General features: G+C 48.7%; 1 protein-coding gene across 1 annotated transcript; it reads left to right on the forward strand.

The window, feature by feature from the left end:
• The first annotated feature begins 2,822 nt into the window (after positions 1–2,822).
• Positions 2,823–18,623, forward strand: SMIM35 (small integral membrane protein 35). The gene is made up of 4 exons (XM_074335411.1): positions 2,823–12,293; positions 13,324–13,357; positions 14,046–14,180; positions 14,889–18,623. Exons 1-3 carry the CDS (start codon positions 12,158–12,160, stop codon positions 14,143–14,145), a joined length of 270 nt encoding a protein of 89 aa, XP_074191512.1. The 5' UTR covers positions 2,823–12,157; the 3' UTR covers positions 14,146–14,180; positions 14,889–18,623.
• The last annotated feature ends 1,065 nt before the right edge of the window (positions 18,624–19,688 follow it).

Raw genomic sequence — 19,688 nt, forward strand, 5'->3', positions numbered from 1 at the left:
TGTTTATAAAATCAATTTTTGTTCTTAAATGGGGTTTGATGGAATGAAGATGGTATTTTGGCCAGACCCAGAAATAACTGAAATCCTACTTTAGGCTACACAAAAATCTCTGAAGGAGATATACCTAAAGAAATAGTAGACAAATGTTAAAAAAGATAAAGTAACATTATATCACAGGTCTTGTTTCTCTAGTCTCTACAGACTTATTTGTAAATTTGGTTGGAGCAGTGACCAAGGATGGAGACCCTTGGGACATTTTTTTCTACTCCTTAGCCTAAATCCAAATCCTGAATCTTATCACTCTCTGGCCTGCAAGGGCAGGGATCTGTAATAATGGGAATGCCCAAGCATAAATGAGGGGGCCGCGATGTCTGGACTGGTTTCCTACTGCTCTAGACACACGGAAGGAGGGAATTTAATAGAAGGACCATGACTATGGCCTTTTAACACACATTGATCCTGACCACTAGCAGGGAGGGAAAGGGCGTGCAAAAGGTAATCTTGTGTGCATCTTTTCTCCTAGAATTTCATGGTTCCTTGTGGGGTTAGGACCAATGAAAGATTACAGTTATGTTGACTCCTCATTGACTTTGACTAGATGACTGATCCATACACAAATCTGCATCTTAATGGTAAGAGTGGGGGTAGAGAGAAATGACTCTGCCTAGTCAAATAACAACTATGAGTGACACAAAATAGAACTTTCATTTTTAATAACCTCATTTTAAACAATATCTTATTGATTTGAAACTGTTTTTGGATAATGTGGATATAGCCTCCCTGATATAGATAATGGAGGTATGAGTCCTTTGAAAGCTGATGGTAATGGGTATACTGAATGAGGGGTTACTTCAGTAATTAGTTCATTCCGTTATCTAATTACTGAAGTAAATAAGTTTCATATAAACTATTCTCAAAGTGATAACATAGTTTTGGAGATGTCATCTAAAATTTATTTGATTTCTGTCTAATAATATATCAGAGCAAGTCATTTTAAACAATAAAGGTTAGTGGAGCCAGAAAGATTTTGTTCTTGCTGTGACTCTGACATGTAGAGCTCTGTGGATCGGGGTGATTACTTAACTTCTATGAGCTCTATTTACAGTTTCCTTAAAATGTAAAATGGTGGCAATAATGGTGTAGCCTGAAAAAGTAAAAACTAACGTGAGCAAAAAGAAAAGTGATGATGGGTTTTTTTCAGATTCACATATCTGACTGCCTATTTGAAAAATGTGAGAGAATTTCTATAGCTACACCTTTGGGACCAATGTTGTTCTAGTGACCCTTCCTTAAACTTGGATTTTGGGGAGAGGAAGCATCTATTATTAAGTTTGTCAATTTACCATAATTCATTGATACCAAGACTTATATAAAACCTGCACATTACTGGAATATATCAAAGTCGGTTGAAATATTATTTCCCTATGTAAAGTCCCAGTAACAGAGTCTCTGTTCATCTTTAATTATTGCTGTGGTAGAGGTATCCTAAAACTATTTCTGAAGAAAACTCTGGCTGTGCCTTAAGATTGTTCCACCTTAGCACAGGCATTGCACAGGAGAGAAAAAGGATTAAGCTTCTCAATTTCTGCTAAGAAAATACACCTCAACTTATTCATCTGCTTTGTTTAATTCTAAACATTTGTCTTTGAACTTTATAAGCACTACAAAAAACATGCACCCCAAACTCTTACCAGAGACCATACCCTTGTCTTGCGTACTTTCCAATTTTTTTATTTTTTATTTTTTTTTTGGGCTTAACAAGAGGAATTTATTTCTCACAGTTCTGGACACTGGAAGTCCAAGATCAAGGTATCTGCTGATTCGGTTCTTTGGTGAGGGCCGCTTCCTAGCTTGCAGATGCCAGCCTTCTCGCTACATCCTCACAGGGCTGGGGTAGAGCCATACTTTCCAATTTACACACATGCTCTAGTTGAAAAGAGTGATTCTCATGAAGGGTTGGTTGAAAGGAAATGTAGTCCTTTCCTTCCTAAGGATAGTCAAGGCTTTCCAAGACATAATGGAAAAGAAAATGAGTTATGATATCAACCATGGGTACCAGAATTCCTCAGAGGGAGTGAAATGTATCGTTTGAATAAATAACTTGATGGGTTCTCCAAGTTTGGAAAATTTGGGGCCATATCTCTTCAAATACTTTTCCTGTACTCCCTTTCTCCTTTGAGGACTCTAGTGACACATAGGTTGTTTGAAGTTGTCCCACACTTCACAGATGCTCTTTTCATTTGTTTTATTTATTTTTTCTCTGTATGTAATTTTGGATAGTTTCTATTGCTATGTCTCCAAGTGCACTACTTTTTTCTTCTGTAATATCTAATCTGCTATTAATCTCATTCTTCCAATGTATTTTTTATTTCAGACATCGTGGGTTTCATTTCTAGAAATATGATTTGGGTCTTTTTTAATATCTTGAATGCCTCTACCTAATTTTTGATCATATGGAAACAGTTATAACAACTACTTTAATGTCCTTGTTTGCCAATTCTAACATTCTTGCAGGTCTGGGTTGATTTCAATAGATGAATTGTCCTTACTATGGGTCACGTTTCTCTGCATGCCTCATAATCTCTGGATGCCGCACCTTGTGAAATTTACCTTGTTGAGTGCTGGATATTTTTGTTTTTCTATCAATGTTTTGGGAAGCAATTAAGTTATTTGGGAGAAGTTTGATCCCTTCTGGTCTTGCTTTTATGATTTGTTAGGTGGGCCAAGAGCAGTACTCAGTCTGGGGTTAAGTATTCCCCACTATTGTGGCAAGGCCTTCCTGAGTACTTTATCCAATGGGCCTATGAATTTTTAATTTTTCCAGTCTGGCTTATGGGAACAGGCACTGTTCTTAGCCCTCCTTTGAATGCTAGACACTGTTCCCACTAATCCTTTCAGATGATTTCTCTCTGGCTTCAGATGCACTGATCCGTGCCTTACTGAATACATGCACATTTCTGGGGTTCTCTCTGTGCAGCTCTCACCTCTGCCCCATGAACTTCCGCTGCCTTGGTTTCCCTGGACTGCCTCCTCATCCCACATTTTTTGATATGTTGTATTTTCACTATTATTCAGTTTTAATTATTTCCTAATTTCTCTTATAACATATGAAAAATGAATTCCAGGAAGATTAGTGTTCTAACTGTGAAAAACAAAACTTGACAATTTTAGAAGAAAATAGTTAAAGGAAAAGCTGCAGCCAAAGGCTTCAGGAGACCCCTTTGCAAATCCCTGTTTTGTCCCATAACTTTGAGCTGTGTTGGTCACCCGGACACCAACTTCTTTCTCTTTAACCTAGACTGCTGGATTGTCCCCCTGCCCTGTACTGCCAGTTGTAACTCAGCCCAGGCAGTAAGCGGGGTAATCATAGAGTACACCTCATTTCATTTCCTTCTTTCAGGAATCATCATCTTGCACTCCCTTTCTCCATTATTTTACATGTTTTGTCTGTTTTTTTAGTTTTTTAAGGTGGGAGAGTAAATCTGGTCTCCATTATTCCAAGTGGAAGTAATCGTAATATCAAAGCATATAAAACAATTTTTCCTTATATTATTATATTATTCCTTATATTATTTTATGTACTTTTTCTGTGCATCAAATATTTTATAATAAAAATGTAAAGTTGTACAAAAGGGAGACTAAGTAAGGAATATTAATTAAAGGAGCATGCTAGACAGATAAAGAGGTAAAACAGAGAAATTAAGTGTGTCTGCAAGCCACCTAAGCCAGAAGTGCGTGGGGCCAAGATGGTAGCAAACAGAGATAATGCATCTCCTTCCCTCATTGGCTGGATCTCCAGAAGGCCTGTGATTTCCCTGCTGGTACTTTCTTACGGGTACTTTCTACTCCTGGAGAGACTTTTCTATGATGAAACTCTTTAAAACTTCCACAAACACCAAGAAGCCACAACCACGCCTGGCTGAGTCATCTGTCCGCCCACTGCTGGGTCACTATCGCCAGTTCTTGAAGACTGGAGCTCTTGGGTCACTGTCACACTTTTCATTATCCACATAGATGATCTCTCTTTGACTTCAGCGTCTCAGTTTCTTGCACTACTTTCCTCCAAAGGTCATCGCTTGCTTGGATTTTTGCAGTAACCTCCTGACTGGTCTCTGCTTTATCATCACCCCCTACTACATCTGTTCTTCACACAGTGGCTGCTTGCACTGATCCTTTTAAAACACCAAATCTTGTTACTTCTCTGCTCAAAATCCTCTCATGACTCCCTGTGGGGACAGAGCCAGGAGCGCAGTTTCCAGGCTCTCAGCCTCACGTGGAAAGGTACAGGCTCGGGTAGTGGATGGCCGTCGGCTGTGGCTAGTTGGCCGTCAGCTGTAGCCAGTTAGCCAATTGGCCACTGATATAACTGCCGCGGCTGCGCTGCGGAGGGGGAGTCGGTCGGTTGGCAGAAAAGCTGAAAGCAGGTCGCACGTCGTCGTGTGACTCCAGCCTCCAGTGAGAGTATAGTGGTATGACTCCCCTGCCTATGGCTCCGTGGGTGTTCCTTTTTGGCCTCACCACATCCTGCGTTCTTATGTGGGGAGCGGGAGCAGAGACCCCGCAGGCTGCCCCGCACGACACATGGCGCAGCGAGCAGGGTGTGGTGCCGCCCAAAACCTACCGAAGCATGGTGGAGCAGTTTGTGCGTGTGAGAGTCCAGCTTTGGGAGGCCCATGAGGAGCGACACCGGGAACGGGAGGCACGGTCTGCCTGGGAGACTGAAGCCTCCAGATGGCACACCACCCTCTTGGCCATGGACGGCGTTGCCTTCATTTTGGTGATGTGTTGTGGCCTTGGGCTCCGAGGGTGGTGGACATCTTACACGGAGGCCTCCACCCACTCAGACACCTGACACAGTGACTAGGATTCCGACCAGGTAGGAATGGAGTCTGACTCTGGGCAGGAGGACGTGTGGCCACCACACAATGTGTGGTGTCCGGTGGCCACTGTTCTCAGGAGCTGGACCCCCAAGGAGGGGTGGGAGGATATGGACGGCTCTCTGGCCAGCGGGGAGAGGGCCCTGCAGGCTCTGGCTGAGCAGTTGCCAGAGGAGGCGAAGGCTACAGCCGGCTGTGTGGGCTGGATGTTCCTCACGGCCTTAAGTCTCAACACGGAAAGTGCGCTTAATGAAATGGCCAGGGTGCCGGACCAGGTGTCCCGGTTGGAAGCACTGGAAGCCCGGGTCCGCCTGTTAGAACAGGGGCCCCACAGTGGAGACTCTGAGGCAGAGGCGGAGGAAGCAAGTGGAGACAATGTAGCTCCCAACCCCCAAGCCCAGCCAATCTTGAAGCAAAGGGTAAAATGTGAGCAATCTTTGGGCCCCCAGGGGTTGCTGCCGGCAACCCAGCTGTGACTGAGTTCACAACCTACACCCCTTACACTCCCCCTGAGTTGCAGGAGCTGGGGGGGGGGGGGCGGTAATGACAGCGCCCTGGAGAGCCAGTCTCTGCTTGGCTATTACGTTTATGGGATGAGGGAGCAGACAACATTCTCTGCTCCCCAGGTGAGATGGAAAAGCTAGACTTCATGACAGTGCATCCATCCCTGCAACAAAGGTTACAGAACTGCCCTAGGTTGGCCCAAGACCAGGGCAACCACACTCTTAACGGAGTGGCTCACTGCTGCGGTACGCACAGTATAGGGACAGGCTGGCGAGCTGCCAGACACTGTGAGTCAATGGCAGTCATATATGGAACTTACGCAAATCATCCGTGAAATGGGTATGAGACATGCTATTTCAACCCTAATATGCAGGGGTCGGATGACGAGCTTTTTACAGCCAGCAGGAGAGATCTGGTTTTGGATACTGCACCTGCGAGTGCTTTTGGATCCTTGGTTGCCATTCTTACATCCTATGTGGGGCGGCGGATCCATGAAGTTACAACTGCCATGGACACCCTAGGGGATGTTGAAAGCTGGAGGCAAAGGAAGTTAAGACGGGAGGTCCATGCAGTTGAGACCTGGATGCCCAAATCAAAAGTAAAGGGGCGAGGTCGCGGGCCTCAGAGAGTAACGCGCGCACAGATGTGGTGTGATCTCGTGGCAGCAGGGGTTGATTGGAAGAAAATAGACCGACAACCCAATGCACTCCTGCTGGAACTTTGGAATCAGTTGCGTCCGGAACTACAATTCCGGAGAAACATAAAGGAGGAGTCTGGCAAAGCGCGACCCGAGTCCCTCCAGGATTTCATGCAGCCATTTGAGGCAACTCCTTTCAGCTTGATTAGGGGTGGGGCCAAGGTACCTGGTCAGAGGGGACGAGCAGGGACCGAAGGCCCCACGTGGAACTGTCCATACATTGGTCCCCTTCGAATGTACAGAGGGTTTTGGCTCTAGTTGACACTGGCTCCGACTGCAGTCTCATTTATGGGAACCCAGAACTGTTCCCTGGACCAGCAATCTGCATTGATGGCTACGGGGGGAAAGACTGTGACTATAAAAGCCGTTTCCTTACCACTGGGTATAGGAAGGCTTCCTCCTCGTACCTACAAGGTTTATGTCTCCCCCATCCCGGAGTATATTCCAGGGGTGGACGTGCTATATGGCCTCAGCTTACAGACGTTGGTAGGAGAGTTCCGTCTCTGGATCAGGGTGGTGAAAGCGGTGACACGCGGGCATGCTCACCACCCTCCTCGAGTGTTGCCACAGCCCTGGCGCATGGTTACAGTGCGACAGTACCACCTGCCAGGAGGACAGGAGGAGATTGGTTGTACAATATTGGAATTGGAAAAGGCACATATTGTGAGGCCAACGCACAGTCCCTTTAACTCCCGTGTATGGCCTGTCAAGAAGCCAGATGGGACCTGGCGAATGACTGTGGACTATAGGGAGTTAAATAAGGTGACGCCACCCTTGCACGCTGCAGTGCCTTCAATTCATGATTTAATGGATCGTCTGACTGTCCGCCTGGGAATGTATCACTATGTAGTGGACTTGGCCAATGCTTTTTTCTCCATTGACATTGCACGCTTGTGTCAAGAGCAGTTTGTTTTTACTTGGGACGGGTGGCAGTGGACTTTTCAAGTCCTTCCGCAAGGATACTTGCACAGCCCCACTATCTGCCATGGGCTCATGGCCCAGGATTTGGCACAGTGGGATCACCCATGCTCTGTGGCCTTGTTTCATTATGTTGATGATATTTTATTAACATCAGATTCTCTTTCAGATTTGGAGCAAGCAGCTCCCTCTCTTCTCTGCCACCTGAAGTCACGTGGCTGGGCGGTGAATGAGGAAAAGGTCCAAGGCCCTGGCTTATCCGTCAAGTTTTTGGGTGTTGTGTGGTCAGGTAAAACAAAGGTCATAACTGAGGCAATTATTGACGAAATACAAGCCTTTCCCCGGCCGACCAAGGTCTCCCAACAGCCGACGTATTGGGGTCTGCTAGGGTATTGGCGGGCGTTTGTACCCCATTTAGCATAAATGGCAAGACCCTTGTATAACATGATAAAAAAGAGGGTTGCATGGGATTGGACAGAGGCCATAGAGCAAGACTTTGTTGCCACAAAACTGGCAGTGCAGCAGGCACAGGCTCTGCAAGTAGTGGACCCCGGCCGCCCATTTGAACTTGATGTTCACGTAACCCAAGACGGGTACAGTTGGGGCCTCTGGCAACGGCAGGAGCGTCTCCAATTATGGAAAGGAGCGGAGGTCCGCTACTGTCTAATAGAGAAACAGCTGGCTGCTGTGTACACAGCCCTAGTGGCCACAGAAGCCATCACAGGAACTGCACGGGTGTTGGTTCGAACAACCTATCCCATCCAGGGGTGGATCCATATGTGGACCCAGGGACCCAAAACGGGGGTGGCACAGACCACCACCCTCGCCAAGTGGGGTGCTTACTTAGAGCAATGTAGCACCCTTAGTTCAAGCCCTTTGAGCACAGAGCTACAACAGGACCTGGGGCCTGTGGAGCTTATAGCCCAGGCTGAGCCAAGCGCTCTGCCTAGAGGGGAGGACTTGGAGCCCTCGCCCTACAAAGAAGAACAGCCCCCAGTACCTGAGGATGCCTGGTTTACCGATGGTTCTAGCCGAGGGGCTGCAGCTGTTTGGACGGATATTGGTGTGCAGCCCAAAACAGACACCATTTGGTTTGATACTGGGATGGGCCAGAGTAGCCAGTGGGCTGAGTTACGGGCTGTGTGGATGATAATCAGCCACAAGCCTGGGCCCCTAGTTATTTGTACTGACAGCTGGGCGGTGTTTGGGGGCCTAATGTTGTGGCTCCCCACGTGGAAACACCAAAACTGGTTGGTAGGGCACTGTCCACTGTGGGGTCAGGCCATGTGGCAGGACCTCTGGGACCTAGGGCAGAGAAAGGAGGTGACCCTAATGCATGTCACAGGTCACTCCCCCTTAGTGTCCCCAGGTAATGATGAAGCAGACGCCCTAGCAGGGGTCTAATGGTTAGAACGGGCTCCTGCCACTGATGTGGCTCATTGGCTACATAGGAAATTACAGCACGCTGGAAGCTGAACCATGTGGCAGGTGAGCAGACGCTGGGGTCTGCCTTTGAAATGGCAGGAGATAGCAGATGCCTGCTATGATTGTGCCATCTGTGCCCAGGACAGCCCCCAAAGGCGGAGGCTCCCCTGAGAGACACAGCAGATTATGCGAGGGAGGGTGGCCCTCACTCGCTGGCAAGTGGATTACATTGGACCCCTACCTAAGGCCCGCAATGCGATGTATGCATTCACAGCAGTGGACACTGCTATGGGGTTGATGTTTGCTTGGCCCTGTCCGGCTGTGGATCAGCGGCATATAGTGGTCACTCTTACACGGCTGTGCGCCCTCTATGGGCGCCCCCAAGTCATTGAAAGTGACAGGGGTACCCATTTTACGGGGCAAGAAGTGCAGCGCTGGGCTGCCAGGATGGACGTGCAATGGTTGTTTCACACCCCGTACAATCCGCAAGCAGCTGGCATGATTGAACGCTACAATGGCCTTTTGAAGCAAGGTCTCCAGGTATCAAAACACCCTCCCATGATCGCAACTGGGCCTCTTGTCTATGGGACGTCCTGAGAGTCCTGAATGAGAGAACACGGAAGGAAGGGCCCACACCAGTAGAAGCTCTGCTACATCGAACGGCCGCTCCCATTCAATTACAAGTTACCACCAGTGAGACTCTGCTAAAGCCAGGCTACGGCAGAAATGGGAACATTTTGCTGCCAGCACCCACATGCTTAAAAGCAGGGAAACGGCAGCAATGGACTTGGCCCTGGCAGGTCAAAAGCCCCCACTCTCGATGGTTGGGCCTGATAGCCCCATGGGGGGCTGGTTTGTCTCATGATTTGCAAGTGACGCCAGGGGTGGTTGCTGAGTGGCCACCGCAAGTGACTGTAGTATACAGAGGTCCCGATGCTGGGATGATTTTGCGGGGAACCTATGTACTCTCACTATGGCCTATTATGGGGTCCCCTGTTCTGTTACATGTTGAAACTACGCAAGGGACCCCAAGCACTGCCATAAAGTTCTGGTACCACAAACCGGGAAAGGTGCCAGTGGCAGCGGCCCTCCTTCCCCAGGACAAAAAGCTAGCATGTATCCTCCCAGATGGAAGGGATTTGCCATTCTTGGTTCCTCAGACTACTGTTTCTTTTCGTCCGTAGGTGCCTGTAGGCTAATATGGAACAACGACCCTCCCGGAAGACGCTTGTCGCGTAGATTGTGAGGCGAGACCCTGTAGGGGTGGAGTGTGGGGACAGAGCCAGGACTGCAGTTTCCAGGCTCTCGGCCTCATGTGGAGAGGTGCTGGCTCGGGTAGTAGATGGCAGTTGGCTGTGGCTAGTTGGCCGTCAAGGTGTAGCCGGTTAGCCAATTGGCCACTGATATAACTCCCGGGGCTGCGCTGGGGAGGGGAATCGGTCGGTTGGTAGAAAAGCAGACAGCAGGTCGGTCGTGTGACTCCAGCCTCCAGTGACACTATAGTGGTATGACTCCCCTACCTGTGGCTCCATGGGTGTTCCTTTTTGGCCTCACCATGTCCTGCGTTCTTATGTGGGGAGCGGGAGCAGAGACCCTGCAGGCCACCCCGCACGACACTCCCCATCTTGCTCAGAGGAAAAACCAAACTCCCTTTATTGCCTTCCAAGCACTACACTCTCTGGCTCCTGTTCTTCCTTCTCTGGCTGCTTGCCCTCGTCTCACCCCTGCTCATCACTCAGGGGCTTCTGATGCTTCTGGCACCTGTCCGGCATGTTCCTGTCTCAGCTGTACTTGCTGCTCCCTATGCCTAGAACATTTTTACTCAAGTTATCTCCATGGCCTGTTTTTATTCTCACCTCCTTTGGGGCTTTTTCCTCCGTTGTCACATTGTTCATGGCCTTCCCTGACCACTTTATTTATGGGCATTTCCAAGACTGGGCTTTGAGTATCAGCCATGCAGGGTGCTGCAGATGTGTCCCTAGACCCCAGCTGTATGACTCCTTCAGGTCTGGACAGCCTCTCTGTGACTTCCCTGCGCTCTTGGGGACACAGAAATCATTTGGTTGCTCCCATGCCATGAGAGGGCCCAGTACTCTTCAAGGCTGTCTGAGGTTCCATCTGCCAAGGAGCTCCCTGCAACTATTCTTACTGAGCTCTCATTGTCTTTCTGAGGCTCAGTCTAGCTCTCAGATACTACAGCTCTCTCTGGGAAATGTATTGCCTCCCTGGGGCTCAGCTTTGAATCAGGGAACAAGGACTCTCTCTGTGGGACCCACTGACATCTTCTCAATGTTTTCCAGTGCTTTTTCTTCATCTCTTTTTCTCCCTTCCCTCCCCCAAGCTGGAGATTTTTTCCCCCCTAGTATGGCTAGGAGTGTAACTTTGCTTTGCTCACTTCTTGTCTATGTTGTGAATCCTTTCCATTTTTCTAAGGGTCTGGGGTTTTGAAATCTAAAACTAGGAGGAGAGACCCCTTCTCTCTGCATTTCACTGTCACATGCTCTTTGCTGAATAGAGAATAACCTGACTGCTTTAACGGGAAGAATGGCCAAGGGATATGGGAGAGGGAAAGGCTTGGGTGGGGAGGATTGTAAAATATTTTAAAAACATAATCGTACTATTGATAATGATATCGACAATAGCAATAATGATATAATTAACATCTATTGAGTACCTAGTGTATTGAGTACCTAGTGTACACTCAAGATCTATTGAGTACCTAAGTGCTCTATATATGACATCTCCACTAACCATCACAACAATTCTAGTATGTGTATTTATTATTATGCTTATTTTCCATAAGAGCAAATTGAAGTTTAGTGAGGGAAAGGGATTTGCTCAGGTTCCATATTTTGCAAATGGTAGGTTTGGGCTTTAGATGAAAGCCTGCTGTGCCAAAGTTAGTGCTTAACCATTGCACTTCCTGGCCTCTTGGCAACACCCCTGGAGCCCCAGGACACAGAGCCATGTAGATGGGCCATCAGTTTTTTCTTCCACACTCCTGGCACCTCATCCAGCAGCAGTGGGGCTGGTCTTCCTCTTACTTCCCTGTTTGGGCAAGGCGGTTTATCACCATGATGTGTCTATGTCAGCCTCTTCCTAAAAACCTGGTTTCCCTCTTCCCTCTCTGCTTCTGCTTCGGGCCCATCTCATCTCCCTGTAGGTTTCCTATTTCTCTCTGTCTCTGTCTCTGTCTCTCTGTCTCTCTATCTATCTCTCTCTCTCTCTCTGTCTCTCTCTCTCCAAATAAAATACAAATTTAGCTAGGAGCTCATACCACAAAAAAGGAAGAAACAATGAATATAAGCAGCAAAAAGAGCCCACGGGTTACCACTGCCACTGGGTATGCGGACTTTGTGGGAAGGGCACTGAGCATCGCAGGCCTCTGCTCTGGGGCCTCCAGGCTTCCTGGTCAGCAGGCTTTGTGCCGAGAAGAGACCCCGCCCCGGACTCTTCTCCAAACAGCAGTGCCTTTTCCAACAAGTAGAATGCCTGTGGATTGAGGCCTCCCAGCTCCAAACTATCTCTAGTGTCAGAGGATAAACAAGCTAACTAAAAAAATTAGGCATCTGACATTCACCATTTAGTACAGCTTAGCTGCACTAGCTAGCTCAGATCAAGATGCTCAGGGACAGTCATTTTGATGGCAGTGGGGAGAAGAGGAGAGGAAATTGGAACATGGGGGATGGCCGCGATGTAGGGAGCTCTGCGAGAGCTCTGGGTAGCTGGGTGAAACATGCCATGTCTCTCTGCAGGTGAGGACTCCATCAGCACCCTGGGCCTGATCCTCGGTGTGGGGCTATCGCTGCTGCTCGTGTCCATCCTGGGCTACAGCCTGGCCAGGTGGTACCAGAGTGGGTACTGCTGGGATGGTGAGTGAGCAGTGGACCTTGTCACCCTAGTTCTGCTGAGCCCCTTCTCTCCTATAGCAGTTGGAGAGTTGGGTGGGGCTGCAAACTCTTTAGCATGGCGTCATGCAAAAATATTTCCTGTGGTCGCTGCAGTGGTTGAAGACTTGAGTGTGTGGCTGAGCACTTGAGGGGGTTGGGTGGGGTACTGGGGCCTTTATCAAGGGAGGGGAGAGTCCTCCCACCCCAGCAAGCAGCTAGTGTCTTCTTCTCTCAGAGCCTACATGAATCTATCCCCAAGGCCTATGTGGGCCCTGAGGCCACACAACAGACTAGACAGGCCAAGCTCCAGGTGTCCCCCACTCTGGCTCCTTGTACATCTCTTCCCCTGCTGTGGATCTTCCTGAGCTTGCTGATGCTTCAGCTTCCCTGGGAGTCTCCTGGAGTTTGCTGTGGTACTCCCAACTCTGATCTGTATCTGCACTTCCCATAGGACCCAGGCGAGCTGGGAAGGCATGCCGGAATGCTGAGAGGTAGAGAACATATCCCAGATTTGAAATTAACTTCCAAAAGCTTCCACCAATATTTGTTGAGCACCTACTATGTGTCAATGCTTTTTTTCCCTAATATGATTTTCTTTAAAATTCCATGCGAGGATGAAATTCTTAGTCTCCATTTTTTATAGATGAAGATGTGAGGCTCAAGTCACATGGTTGGAAAGTGGTAGAGTCCAAATTTAAGCCCAGGCCTACTGCTTTGGGGCTCCAACCTAGGACTCCCTCCTTCCCGCGCTAATCAGTGCCCTTAATAGAGGAATCCCCAGTGGCAGGATCTGCCCTGAAAAAGCTGGTGATTCAGTCTGGGAAGATGGGGCGTACCCATGGGCATGGGGCAAGAAGCAGCTATTGCAGGAACTTGGGACCCTCCACAGCAACTCAGCCCAGCCCCTCCCCGCTTCCCAGATGGGGGTGAGGCAGCACCAGGTGTTCCCAGAGGAGTGACAGGCATCTCCCCCTGGATGTACTAACCCTCTCTCTTTGGATTGTCTTCCTAGGGCCTAATTTTGTCTTCAACTTGTACCAAATCCGGTAAGTAGATTCAGGGCAGGGGTTGGGGTGGGAGCTTGAGAAAGAATCAAAGATGGAATGAAACTTACTGCTTCCCTTCCCTGTCTCCTCCCCATCCCCTAAGCAAACAAGAGAAAAGGAAGGAGCCAGGTTCCATTTAGAAAGTTCCATGAATGAAAACTTGAACATGGACAAGATCATGTAAGACACCGATGATAGTGATCCTCTTAACATTAACCCCCAGGCAGGGATCATTCATTCATTCATTCATTCATTCATCATCCACACATCATTTATTCAGGAAGGATCTATTATAGCAGGTATTGTAGTATTAGTTTCTAAGGGTACAAAGATAAGTAAGCATAGTCTCTGTCTTCAGGCATTTCACTGTCTAGGCCTGATTACAAATAATATAATCTCAGGCATATTATGGTGTCAAAAGAGGGGAGCAAATGCAGACAATCAGGGATTCAGGGAGCAGGAGTCAGGAAGTCCTTTTTGGGTAAGTCGTCTAGACCTCTCTGCCACAGGGTGGTCCTGCTCCTCATCTGGCCCTGAGAGATGGGGTAGCTCCTATTCTGGGAGGTGAGTCAGTAAGTCAGTGAGTCACTGCCAGGAAGTTCTTCCTGTGCTCTGGTCTAGGGAGTCGGTCTCCCAGGGAGAGGCTGGGTTCTCAGCCCCAATGACTTGATTGGATCATCTTTCTCAGGAACTTGAAGGAGCTGGAGGGGGGTCCGCCCTTCACCATCAGTGGCCACATCAGTAGTCCAGATGGCGGCTACATGAAGTTCTCCAATAGGCTAGTCTGATGGACAGAGCATCAACCTTTTGGAACCCAGGACAGGTGAGTGGAAGGTCGGTGAGCTCCTGAGTAAGTCTGATGCCTCAGTAAGGTCCTCAGACAGTCCAAGCACCCAAGCCTAGCACCAAGAGCTGCTTGGAACCCAAAGAGTGGATGTGGTTTGTCCCCCACCTTCTGGGAAGTGGGTGCTGTAGGAGGTGATCTCAGAAACAAAGGCTTAAGGTCATGCTGTCCCCACTTCCTGCCAGCACTGGACTGTTTCTTTTGCACTTGTCCATGTCTTGCCATTCTTTCCTAGGGAGGTTCTATTTCTAATTAGATGGAAGCTTCTAGAATACAGCTTTGTGTCTAAACCCTTTGTTCTGAGATTAAGATTCCAGATGGCCATCCTGTCCAAGAAGCATTACTCTAGAGCTTCATTTCTGAACTTTCTAAGCCCAGGAGCCATGGACTGGCTTCATGGCCAGCTGACCCTTTGGTTACACCTTCCCTCCCCCTGACTTCAAGCCCATCCCTTCTCCACATCGTAGCTGCTTTTTCCTAATCCAAATATTTTTTCCCTCCAGCAGTCCCTCATGGACCCTCAGTTTCTCTCTCATTTCCTCCCCACAGAACACTGCATTCAGCTTCTGGCGTTACTCCCTCTGTCACTCTCCTCTTGCTCAGGAGAAGCTGAGCCAGATGTGATGGTGTAAAGGAATCCTTACCAAGCCTCATCTCTTTGTCACTCTCCCTTTGCTTTTTCTGCAGGAGCAGCCTCCTGACTCAGCTCCTGCCCCTCCTGGGCTCCAGTGGGCTGCCTTCATCTTCCTTGGTTTTCAAGGCCTGACCTGGCCCATTATTGTGGACAATGAGGAGTTGTCTCTGGCTACACCATCTGCCTGCACCATGAGAGTCTTTAGGAGAATCAGGACTCTGGGGACAGATTCTGGCAGAGTAGCAATGGCTTTCTAACAGAAACAAAAGAGGCGGCCATTCGCTAGGGAGGAAGAACTGGTTCCCACTAGGCCCCAGAGCCTGTGGGAGGAGTTCTAGGTATCCTGGAGAACAAAGTCCCCCCACCCACGCTGAGTCCAGTGTGGGCAGGGCCTGGAGACCCCAAAGGAGAGCTCTGCCTGGAGTATCCCCAGTCACTTCCCTTTGCAAGACTAGCACCAAGAGCCAGCAAACCAGTCCTATCTTCAATAGGCAGTCATGTAGGAATGGAGGTGATTCCAGATACTGTCCACCACCTAGATCTATTTTCCCTGCTGCTGACCAACCTCAGAGCCTCCCAAACAATTTTGAGGGCAGTGCTGAGAACATTCTAGAACATGTTCTTAGTTTTAGGTTTCTGTGATGGGACGGGCATGGGGGTAGGGGGAGCTCCATCTCCTGGTGTTCTGCATTTCCTATGTAAGGCCGGCCCTGAGTTGGGGAAGTTAGACCAGAAATAGTGGGAGTGAGGGAGAAGAACCCAGGCTAGGCTAAAAAAACCTAGATAATACACAAGGGAAATCGAGAACCAAGTGCATCTTGGTGGACAGCAGACCAATTGTGTTTTGAGTCATCACTGCTTCCTGCTGGGCCTGAGATGGAGCGCTCACTGGATGTCATCTTAGTAGGTTCTTAATGCAGAGTTGCTCAATCTAGGGAAACTGAGTTCCTGGGGCAGCTGTGGATGGAGCAGGGCCTGAGAGGATCCCTGCCACTGCCAAAGCCTGCAGTTAGAACTTTAAGCCACTGGTCTCTCTGCTGATGTTGCAATAAAAAGGCCAACAAGATGTAGGAGCCCAGGACCGGTATTGGCGAGGAGGAGCAAAGTCATATTACTTATCTTCCTATCCTCTTGCCTGAGGCCTGGTTTTTTCTTGCTTTGGGTTCTAACGGATTGCAGAGGAAGGAAGAAAGGAGAGGGGACTTATCAGCTACTACCACCTCGCTTTCCACCAGGGTCTGGAGGCCATTCTCCCAGTATAGCCAGACTCTTAATATACAGACTTCTGGATTTGGAGGTCTTCAGCTGGGCCCCAACTCTTCTATCCCTGAGTAGGTGGGGGTGGGCAATTGTCCCCAACCGCTTTGGGTCCCTCCCTTTCTTGAGGGCCCATTGAGAGAGGAGGAGCGGGGGAGGGAGGGGAGATGGGCTGACTTTGGCACCCTTCCTTGGATTTCAATTATGAGGGCTGAGCTCCATTCCTTAACCCAGGGGGTATCCAGCCTCAATAAAACCTCAACTATACCCTGCTCAACATGAATCCTGGGTCTGCAGCCCATGCAGGGCTGCCCTAGGCCCCTGCAAGTGCTCAGGACTCAGCAACCTTGGAGAAACTTGAAAGGATGGGGCTCAGAGCCCAGGTGGTCCTGGCCCCAGGGTTTATGACTTCAGGTAAGGAAAAAGGGACAGCTGCAGAGGGCTGGGAGAATGGAGGGTATTTCCCATCCTTGGGAGCGGAACTGAGACTAGGCTGCTTCCTCTTTCAGAGTCCTCTGACGTGTTCCCTGTCCCCTCTGCCTCCCCGTTATTTTCCTAACTTCCTTAATCATACTGATTTTCTTTACCCTTGGGCCCCACCGCAGGATTCTACAGGTTTCTGTTGGGGGCCCTAAAGTGGTAGATTTCACCTCATTCCGAAATGATTAGAGAGCAGATGCTCAGAAGTCTGGCTACAGATCTGGTTGGGCTGGGCACTAGATGGGCATCCAGACCCATGGCCATGCCAGGCCCTCACCCAGAACCTCCCTCTTCTCTTCATTCCACTGGCTCCAAGAGCCAGGAGGTAGTCACGAGAGCCAGCAGCGCTATGTGCTGGCCGTTTCCAGTCCCTTTGCCAGGGCTGTTCTCCTGCCTGGGCCTCTTCCCCCTTTACTGCCCCCCCCACCCCCAGCCTCCATGGTTGGCTCAGATCCCATCCTTCCTGTGGCCTCCCTCAGGACTCCAGACTTGATGCTACTTATTTTGATCCTAATTGTAGATAGCCATGTTTCCTCCATTTGTGCTGTTCCCCAACCGGGCTGAGCCCTTTGTAGGCAGAGTTATGTCCCATAGGTTTTTAGCAGCTGCTGAAAGTGGAGCACATAGGAGGTGCTCAGTAAATGCCTGCTGAGTAGCAAAGAAACATACAGTGTGGCCATGGAAGGCTGCCTTGTCCCAGAGAAAGATGCCCAGGTGAGCTGAGAAGGAGCAGAAACTACTTGCATGATATACAGTCTACAGAGTACAATGCATTTCCATGCATGTTGCTGCATCTTGAGTCTGTGGCAACCTTCTGACATGAGGGTTATTATTGGCCCCCTTTTACATATAGGGAGGCTGAGGGTCAGAGAGATGGCGTGCTTTGCCTAAGGCTGTACAGCCAGCCACTGACTGACCTGGAACCTGGGTAGAGTCTGAGGCCTCACAGATGCAGCCTGACCTCAGGGCTTAGTGGGATGAGGACTGAACACTGTAGAACAGGGTCAGGCTGTGTGGCCACAGTCACTGCACCACCCTGGGCATATAGTTCAGCAGCTGGCAATCCAGGGATGAGCTGCTTCTCCAGGGTACCTCTCTTACCTGAATGAGAAAAAAAGTCTTATGTGGGTTTTTTTGTTTTTGTTTTTTTAAATCTCTGTATTCTCAGTGTTTAGCATAGGACTTGGCATATGGTAAGTGTTCAATAAACAAAAGATGTAAGTACAAAGTGTAATTATTACTTTGTAACTTAGGAAGTAGCAGTTGAAAGGTGACTGCTGTAGTTCCTTTAGACCCCAAAGATCTAGGATCCTAGATATTACTTAGCCTTTCTTTAGCCTTAGATTTATCTGACCAACATCTAAACTGGATTATTCCCAACCAAACCTTTCTTTACTAGGAAGGCAAAACACTAATGTTTGCTGAGCACATATTTAGTGCAGGACAGGGCTCCATCTGCACAGCCTCACTCATCCTCAGTCTCACAGGTGAGGGATCAGATGCTCAGGGTCCAGTGAAACGATTTGCTCAAGGCCAGGCAAGAATGTATTTTCTTTATAATCCTCTGTCACCCACTTCTATCCTCTGTCCAGATTAGTGGCTTCCCTGAACTCTCAGGCCTCCATAGAAGCGGGCTCCTCTGTCTGTCTCTAATCTCTTTTCCAGGTTCCCTGGTGTGGAGAGAAGGGCTTATCAGAAGTCTAGGTTCCCCACGTCCTGTCCTCAGCTCTGAGCTTCTTACTGATACATTCCTCATTCTTCCTTTTATTGTTTATACTCTCTTTGGCCTCCAAACAATTAAGTTCTGCCCATTCTTCATGCCAGCTCTACTTTCACTTCTCCACGGTGCCTTCTTCAAGACTTGTGGATCTTGTTGTCTTCTGACTTTTGATTACAAATACTGTCTGGCTCTCCTAACTTAATTACTGATGGTTCCTGTGTATTCATTCGTTCATGCCGCTTCTGTAATACACCAGGAACCACGCTGGGCACCATGGAGGAATCCATCTGCTCTTGAGATTCACCTTACTCTCTTCTGTTCGATGGGTACTTCTTGCAGGCAAAAGTCAGGTCGCAAACTTTTCTGAGCTCTCTATGGTGCCTTATATGGCTCTGGCCAGAGCCAGGAACTTTGAAGGAAATTATGTTGAAGGATTCCTCAGTCTCTTCAGGGAATCTTGGGTTTTGCTTCATTCTTAGTCCAATCCTGAGTGCTCTGAAAACCACAGTGTTTGATTTTCTCTCTCCATCCTCAATCATGTTCAACTCTGTGCCCATTGTGAGATACTGCTCTGGAGACAGAGCACCCACAGTGACTTTTTCTATTTAAGGGATAACCTAAGGGATGGTAAAAAAAAAAAACCATGAAGAGGCTGGGCAGGGGAGGAGGGCTCTGCTTTCTTGTAGGTTCTCTTTTGGTCATAATGACCTTGCTCCATTCCAGTGGCGTGGAGGGTCCAACATATACAGAGCCCCTCTTTCTGCGCCAGGGGTCTGAGAACCAAGTGGGAGCTGATGGGAGTATCATTTCTATATTTTTAAAACTGCTTAGTGATCAAAAAACAGCAATAGTTAAAAAGATCTGGTACAAAACAGGAAGTCAGTGGCCTGGTGAATTCTCACACTTGGGGGACCAGAAGTGAAAATGTTCTATCTGCCCAGAGTAGCAGCAGCCAATAAACAACAGGTGAGGTGGGGCTGGAGGCCCAGGCTGTGATGGACTCTCTGTCTCCTGGAGTTTTTACCTGCAGAGCCATGGGGCTTGTCTCCCCTCCCCAAAGCGTAGGACGAAGTTTCTCACAGGAAAACGGAGCCATTGGGAGGGAGATGTGTGGAAAATGTAAGACATCTCCTCTTTCATTTTAGCCCCAGTAGCTGGCAGCCCCCAGGGAACCTTGTTTGTATAAGGCTGTCACTGGATGTGGGGACTCTGAGGTTCCTTCCAGCTGTGAGGGTATTTCAGAGCATGAGTGACTTCAGTTCCATAGTGCTGGGGGATGGGAGTGGGGGGAGGTAGGAAGAGGCACCTGTGTGTGTGTGTGTGTGTGTGTGTGTGTGCGCTGCACAGGTGAGCCAAGGAGGAGAGGGATCGTATCTTGTTGCTCACTGTATTCCCA

Source organism: Rhinolophus sinicus, linkage group LG06 (genome assembly GCF_036562045.2).
Source record: "Rhinolophus sinicus isolate RSC01 linkage group LG06, ASM3656204v1, whole genome shotgun sequence".
Taxonomy (NCBI): Eukaryota; Metazoa; Chordata; class Mammalia; order Chiroptera; family Rhinolophidae; genus Rhinolophus; species Rhinolophus sinicus.